This window comes from Nestor notabilis, unplaced genomic scaffold, assembly GCF_000696875.1.
Source record: "Nestor notabilis isolate BGI_N333 unplaced genomic scaffold, ASM69687v1 scaffold3564, whole genome shotgun sequence".
Taxonomy (NCBI): Eukaryota; Metazoa; Chordata; class Aves; order Psittaciformes; family Psittacidae; genus Nestor; species Nestor notabilis.
In genome coordinates, this window is record NW_009925011.1 from 39019 (window position 1) to 47546 (window position 8528).

The 8528-nt window shown below is 36.5% G+C and overlaps 1 protein-coding gene across 1 annotated transcript in view; it reads left to right on the forward strand.

The window, feature by feature from the left end:
- Positions 1-366: 366 nt before the first annotated feature.
- Positions 367-8528, forward strand: part of CPE (carboxypeptidase E) — a gene marked incomplete at its 5' end in the record, with an annotated part of 15238 nt that continues 7076 nt past the window's right edge. Inside the window, 4 exons of the mRNA XM_010012844.1 lie at positions 367-563; positions 2363-2530; positions 3455-3572; positions 4545-4763. Of these exons, the coding sequence (XP_010011146.1) occupies positions 367-563; positions 2363-2530; positions 3455-3572; positions 4545-4763 (702 nt within the window). The remainder of the gene's footprint in view (positions 564-2362; positions 2531-3454; positions 3573-4544; positions 4764-8528) is intronic.

Sequence of the window (8528 nt, forward strand, 5' to 3'; positions counted from 1 at the left end):
TGTAAGCTTATATATTTGAAACCTACCTAATCGAGACACCCTTTTGCAGTGTTGAGACGTCAATTGCGTAAGATCTCAACTACCTGCTCAATAGTAGTGTTAATGGCATTTCTTTCGGCATACTGTGTTGTCCTCTGGTATTCTTTCTCCGCCTTTGCCAAACAGATGAATATAAATTACTGTTTGTTTAGTCAGAGTTTAGAAAAAAACCTGAATCTACTTTTCTGAAGGAGGCTTGTATCTTCCTGGGGGTACTGTGGCCAGTTGTAGTAATAGTGATACCCACATCTTGGGTGTGCGGTGTGATCCAGTCAGTGGGTGATTTTTATATGTTGTTCTAAGACATGTTCTTCCTTCTTCTTGCAGGAGAACCAGAATTTAAATATGTTGGCAATATGCATGGGAATGAAGCTGTCGGAAGGGAGTTGCTCATCTTCTTGGCTCAGTACTTGTGTAATGAATACCAGAAAGGAAATGAAACTATTATCAACTTGATCCATAGCACACGTATCCATATCATGCCATCTTTGAACCCAGATGGCTTTGAGAAGGCAGCATCCCAGGTTTGTAATGCTACAAATATAAGAATAGTTATCAATTTCTCTATCAACCTTAGGACATCATAAGGACAACTTAGACTAGCAGTTTTACAGTTACAGGAAATCTTGGTGATCGTTGAATGGAACAACATAACTAAAGTACTTCCTAATAGTACAGTAGGCTTGTTCTGTTTAACAAGGAGGATTTTATGCTTGTGTTTTCAACAAATAGCTGACTCTCTTGTGAGTTTCCTGTATTTTAAAATACATGATGTTTATGTTTCATGCATATTCTTTCATCTAAGTTCATTGACTGAACTGCTTCCTAAACAACTAACTTCTAGTAATACAAAATGTTTCAAAAGTGGTAGAAAAGGGAAAGTTGATTTTTCCTTTAAAAATATCCTCATGTAAATGCACTTATGTGGATTATTCACATTAATCAGTGCTTAATCCCAAAACAAGTTAACTTTGTGAGCTATCTTTTTAATATGAATAACTTTGATTCTAGATTTCAGGCAAGAGGTACTTTAGTTAAGCTATTTATTAAGAAAATTTAGCATGTATTTTAGGATGATGACTCAGTCAAGAAACATGTAGTGTGTTTAGTTATATACAGCTTCTAGTGTATATTATGTTCTAAACAAAAATGTTTCTTTTTTTACAAGGTGTATTTATTTTTTAAAGTAATATGGAAATGTTGAATCTTTTTATGTGACTACTTATTTATGATTAAATAAGTAAAACCTTATTAAGAACTTTATTAAACTGGTACTTGTGAAGTCTTAAAAAACCTCACGAAACCAGACTTCTTTTAAATCATATTTGGTCGTATGTCTCCCTCTCGTGGCAATAAAGCAGAAGCTGTCATGAAATTGGTGCAGTATTCTGCTTTGAAATCTCTCTCTATAGATTCTGCAATAATATTTGAAACTTTTGCTCCTTAGTCAAAGTACACTTGCTTTTACATGGTTGCTTTATAAGTTACATATTGTTTATAGTACAATTTGGTTTAGTGCTACTGTTATTTTAACATATGAGTATCTTGACCCTGTACACAGTGTGTGACAGTAGATTCAGTATACCCCAAGATTAAAACCAGTAACCAAACTAAACCTACTTTAAAGTGTACTGAAAGCTTACAGAGATAAGCTAGGGAAAAGTATGTACTCTGAAGGCATTTCCTTAATTCAACCCAAAACCTACTTTAGAGAATCAGCTTAAAGAAAAGATTTTGCAAAAATTATCATTGCATCTTTATTCAGTGCTACCATTTCAGTGGACATAACTGATATTCACCATCAAAATAAAAATCTCTGGTAAATAAAGATTAAGGTCCTTTTTTACCCTGAAGCCATTTAGACGAACTTTGAAATGAGTGAGAATGTTCCTTGTGGCTGGCTGATAAATCTGCAGCTGCTCCGAGGCTCACTAAAATGAATTCTGTAATTCATGACCATAGGCATGACACAATGGGGAAAAGCCAGTTCTCGGGCAGGCACTGAAAAAAATCTGATGCTGCTGGTAATTTTGCCCATCTTTAGTCCAGATTTACCACTATGAGAATGATCTTTTCGTCCAAGACCCTCCGTGAAACAGAGGTTGATTTTGCTCCTACAGACCTCTAAGAAGAAATAGGAGTGACTCAGCTCTTGGTGCTTCAGAAGTTTTTACTCTCACATGATTCCTTCTTATTCTTGACAACATGAGAAGTAAACCCATGATTCAGATTTACATGGGTAAATACACCCAAGCAAAGCTTGATATGTAACCTCCTGAATGTACTCATCTCCCTTCTCTTTTTCTTCCCTTTCCTCATTCAGCCCGGTGAACTTAAAGACTGGTTTGTTGGTCGAAGCAATGCCCAAGGGATAGATCTAAACCGAAATTTCCCTGATCTTGATAGAATAGTCTATGTTAATGAGAAAGAAGGTGGCCCGAACAACCATCTGCTGAAAAACATGAAAAAAGCTGTGGACCAGAATCCTAAGGTAAGTAGGAGCTGAATATTGGGTCACTTACATGCCCATCTCTTCCCTTTAATGCAAGTAGGCAAGTAGCCACCTGTAACAGTTGTGTGTATGGTCTTTATGATTCAAGTTCTAAATATTTTGTTCATTTTGTTAAATTTATCCATCTGATGCTTCTTAAAGGTTTTCTCAAAATGAATTACTGTAGTTAACCCTTTTGATCCATATTGCTTAATCCTTAGACAATTCCTCACTCAAAACATGTTTTATTTTTAAGGCCAGAGATTGTGCAGCCTTCTCCCTTGATTTGAAGCAATTTTTGCAGATATTCTGCATTTTTACCATTCCCAGAAGTTCTCTTGCATATTGTGCTTAATTACATTGCTGGCTGTATAGCTATCCTCACATATAACACATGCATTTTTGTTAAGCTTAAGCCTTAAATATGCAAGTAGATATCTGGAGGGATTTTTATCTTCTTGTGTTTACCCTCAGAGGAGGTCCTAGGAAATACAGTGTTGTGACTGCAGTACTACAGGATTGTGGCCTTAATAGCCATTTTCTGTCTTCAAATTATTAAGTGAAGTAATTTTACTTTCTGTGCAGAGAATACACTGTATCCTACCAACATGTATTTTGAATTAGTTTATTTTCCTTGGTTTAAAATTTGTTAGGCTTTTTTTTAATAAAAGATTAAGATTGCTTTATTTGTGCTCTCATTCTAAACTAATTTACACCAATTTTAGACTTATATTAATCTACTTAATATAATTATAAACCTGATGTAAAGGACTGACAGTTCTCTCTGAAGCCATAATAAAACTGCTGTTCATTTAAATGTCTGCACAATATATGTGGTAATAATTAAGGTCACAATATATAATTTAGTAAGTTTCTATGTTGAATTACCGATTTATAACTGCTGGTAATGCTATATTATTGTAGCTTGCTCCTGAAACAAAAGGCATCATTCACTGGATTATGGATATTCCTTTTGTGCTCTCTGCCAATCTTCATGGAGGAGACCTCGTTGCAAACTACCCTTACGATGAGACTCGGAGTGGTAAGTAATAGAAGTTAACATGAAATAGTAGGAGGTAGAAACTACTTTTTACACTTATTTCACTGCTACCTAAGGTCCACTTTGTAAATACCATGTTGTTGCATTGTAATGACTTATTTTAACACAGTAATCACATATTTAAAGCTAGTCACTGTATGACCATGTTTTCTAGTTTTGAAGATGATAGTTTGCTTTGGTAGAGTTACACCACAAAAATGATGTAATACCTGAGAGAATCATAGTCCCTCAGATATTTTAATCAAGGCAACTTACTTCTTAAATTAGCTGGGGCTGTTTGTACCCTGTTAACTGAAGTGAGAGAGATGTGTCTAGGCTGCCTGTATGATCTAAGGTTTCTCTACTTGCACCTTCAAAAAATGATTTTCTGAAAGCAGTAGTTAATAGAAACAACTATCAGTGTCTCCACTTTCTCAGTATTTGTCCTATATTGAAAGGATGACATTGTGGATGAGATGTTATCATTTAGCACACAGTAATATTAATTTGCTTTTTCTTCTACTAGGGAATGTGCACATGACTGAAATGGTCATGATATGATGGTATTGTTTGTGATTGTGTTCCTTCAATCTACTTTCTCACAGTCTAATTACAAAACCTTTTAATACCAGACTCTTGAGGGAGAGACCTTTGTCTACATACTGTGGTTTTTTTATTAAGAAAATATCTAAGGCCTAAAATAGCTTAGATTTTTTGGTGCACTTTTAAATTAATATTTTCATAAATATTGACCGATACTAACAGTCACCTTAGTAACCTGCTACAGGCAGTTGATGAAGTATTGGGGAAGTGTTAACATTATTAAGATAATGCTATATTAGTTTGTGATGCTGTAGGACACTTAGCCATGTTCAGGGCATCTGCTGCGCAGAATTGGTAATCTAGGTTATGAGCCCAGTCGGTATGACTGCCCTTTTAATAATCCTTGTTCCTGAACCCTTTTTTCCTCCCTAGGCAGTGCTCATGAATACAGCTCCTGCCCTGATGATGCTATTTTCCAAAGCCTGGCTCGCAGTTATTCTTCTTTTAATCCTGCTATGTCTGATCCAAACAGACCACCATGTCGTAAAAATGATGATGATAGCAGCTTTGTGGATGGAACAACTAATGGTGGTGCATGGTACAGTGTCCCAGGAGGTGAGTCCCACTGCATGCGGTTCTGTCTCACTGGTGGTTAGTTTATGCTTGAGTTTTCACTGGTTTAATTATAGTTTGGCATACCACCACCTTATCTAAAACTTTTTGTCTGATTAACACTAAATAAAAGGTAGATCACTCACCAGAGCACATCTCTAAAATCCCATAAAGCTCATTGTGATGTCTGTTAAAATATTTTTCATTTGTTGCTTTTTCTGCAGTGTTTTGTTCAGTTAGGGTTGAGATCACTGCAAATTGAATAGTTCTGCAGTGGGCAAGTGATTACTATGCTATCACATGAGCTTAATGTTTGTGTGTAGGGCTTTATTACCTTTTTTTTAAAAAAAAGAAGTAAAAAATCCACTAGCAAACCCTTATCAGAGAGAGGAGGCTACTAACTATTCATTTTAACCTCAATAACAAAATCCTCCAACCTTGGATGAAGTGGTGAGGCCTGGTTTTGCAGCATTATAGACAAGAGGAGTTTGGCCTTTGATTTCCAGGGGGACAAAACCAGATGTGAAGATACTTGCATCTCCATACTTTGTGGCTTAATTAGTACCTGATTCCTGCCCAGGTAGTGTTCTGCTAGACTTCAGTAGAGCCTTCTGTGCTAAGAGGAACAACAGAGCTCCTATGGCCATTTCAAGATTAATTTTCTGAGAGAAGTCTAGAAGAGCAGCCTCAAATGAGACATTTCATTCCTTTTTTATTAAGAATTTTGGTATGCCACTTTCTTTGTAAACCGAGGAAAAAGGTGTTGGGCTCTCTAAATCTTTGAGTCTTCTGTGTCTGCTAAACTCAGACAACACTTTGGAGTGAAAGCTGAGCTGGGGATTTCTGAGCTAGGAAGAAAGCTTGTGTTGGAGTGATTTGCCTGTGCATTGGCTTTGTTGATTTGTGCCAGAAAACTCTTAACATACATACCGGTCTCATTGTTTGCTTTCCTCTTAATATTTAATTAAAGTCTCTGAATGACTTTTAAATCTTCACCTTGAATGAGTAGCAATCTCTCAAAGCATTACACAGCCCATGGGGTAGCCTAATTCCGCTCCTGTTGCACTAAAGGGGGAACTAGACCAGGAAAATAATTAAGCTCATGTAAAGAAATTAGAAACCAAACAATAATTGGTAGGGCTCACACAGCCAATGATCACCTGCTTATTCCTAGAAATGTCATTCCCAATTTTCACAGCGGCAGCATGTTTCCTCTGCTGTGGCACCATAATTACAGGGACTGAGTGTAAGATATAATGTTGATATTTCTGAATATGACTGAAAAGCAAAAATTTCCCTTTGTGTGAAACTTTCCACAGACTTTGAATTGGAGCCGTTATAACACCTTGGACAAAACAGAGTTTTCATAATTAAAAAAAAAATACCAAGGGGCATAATAGTTAAAATTTGTTTCAATTCAGTTAAAAGTTATCTTAATGAAATATTGGGTATTAACTATAAAAACATAGACATATTTAACTTCAACTTCTTTTTCTGTAGGAAAATGCGTTGAAAAACCAGTCTTTCCATTGTTTGATGAAATGCTTTGATTTTGCTAAACTACACATGCCAAAGGCACATTTTTCCATTGGAAAGACTTTTTTGGAAAGTTTGAATTATTTCCTCCCTTTGGATCTTATTTTAAGTTAGATCATAAATTCCCTGGGACCTTTCTTTTTCTCATGTATTTGTACAGAAGTTTGTAGACAGAAATCCTAGTTCTAACCAGGATCTATGATCCTAATATGGTGCAGCTAATAAAAAATAGAGAGATGGCATATAGTTTGAACCATAAAGCACAAATCTGTTTGTTGGGGTTTTTAGTTTTTTCCCCAAGTGTAGAAATCAGCTGGCAAGCTGTGACTTTTGAACAAAACCTCCATAGTGATGTTTGCCACTGTCTGACTTAAGAAAACAAAAATAATTTGGTGAAAAGAGTTGTTATTTCCATGTCTAGTGCTAAGGAAAAGAACTAACAATTGCTTAGTTAAGTGAAAATTTTCTTGGAAGCTTTAGCCTGAAAACTTTTCAGAAGCAACATATGTGAACTGTGAACCAGATCAGGAGGTGGAAAATAAACTACAAGATATGGGTATCACGCACAAAATTAGAAAATACATTGCTTCTGTATTCTGTTCTTGAGAAAGTAGGGCATCCCTTCTCTTTGGGAAGGGGAAGGGGGGTACTTGCTGAGAACTGGGGCAGTAATGGTCAAGAGTTGCTGACACCACAGTAGAATTACATTGTGCCCTTCGGCTCCCAGTTCTCTCCATGGAGTCTTTCTTTCTTGTAGAAGAGAGGCAAAAATCGAGATAAACAACATTATCAAGTGGCTAGAACAGACGCCTGGCAGGCAGCACCGCTGTCAGGATTTTACTTATGACTCTGCTGCTTTGCCAGTGTGTACTGCTCAATGGTCCATCTTGCATTCTGCCTGTTGGGACATCAAAGCTGGCCCTCTCAGGAGCGCCTTTGCCCTCTATGTCCTCATTTTTCAGCCATTTAAGAAAGGTTTAGAAACAAAAGATTCTTTCAGGAGTCTGAAAAGTCCCTGTTCTTATCAGTAGTTAGGAGTCTCATTGCCTGGTTGGCAGAAAACAGACTCTTCACCCTAGTGTGTTGGCAAAATCCCACCTGACTCAATCTGTTTGCTCCCCTCGTGCTTCTCTTTTGGATATGACATCAGCTCTCTGGATGTTTCTGGACTGGTGAATAACACCAGTGCTCCAGTAAAGAGACTGCATAAGGTCCCTTAACGTAGCTTGCGTGGGGGAATATAGGGCTGAATGAATTAGCTGTGCTTGAGTCGCTTTTATATCCCTCAGTGACCTCCACGGGGGTGCTCAAAATGCTTGGTAGTTTTTTTCTTTTCAGTTGTCTATTTGAGAATCCAGTGACCCTGCTAGCTAGATAGGCTGGGAAGGCAAGAGCTAATTCTACATCAGCTTCTGCAAATAATACGTTTATAACTCTCCTGGGGACAGCTACAATCCTTCCCTAGCTGGTTCATCCAGTTACAACACTGGAAACTACTTTGGTTATCAGTCCACTGATTTGAGAAAATAGCCAATATTTCCATGTAGTAAGAGAAGGGGCACAGAAATGTAAAAGAGTGCATCTTTCCCATCAAGTTTTTATTCCTAGTGATGGTGCTGTTATATATATTTTTAAATTCCTATGATTAAAATTGCATCAACAATAATGGTTCTTTTTTCTTCTTTATTGAAGGCTATCCAGTTCTGATTTTGTAGAGGCATTGAATGGGTGGGCAATACTCATACCCATGGAAAGACTTCCATGTAAATAAAGTTTATACGAAGTTTGGTTTTGGTGGTGTTTAAAAAAACCCAAGAGGTTTTTAACCCATCTTTATAAATCCCTTTTTCAAAGTCACTTTATCATGTTTAATTTGCTCTATGATTCATTGTCATTATTCTTGGTTTATAAAGGTGATCATCTTTTACTTTCATATCGAAATATTGTAGGCATAATTGGAAATAATTTTCTATTCGTGAAGAGAGTAAAAAATAATTTGTATGTCAGCTATCCAAAAACATGGGTCAGGTAGAAGTGTACAGGCCAGGTGTCAAGTCTTTTCTAAACTTTACCTGGGAAGAAAATTTTTTTGGGAAATAATTATCTTTCTGATTTCTCCAGTTTAAAGCTTCTGAATTAAGAATGACACCAACTGTACTTATACCTATTCTTTTCTTAATAGGTATATTAAGCACCTCTTGTGTTCCCCTTTATTTACTCCAGAAGAATGCAAAATGCATCACTGTTTCTTTTTTTTTTTTTTTGCCT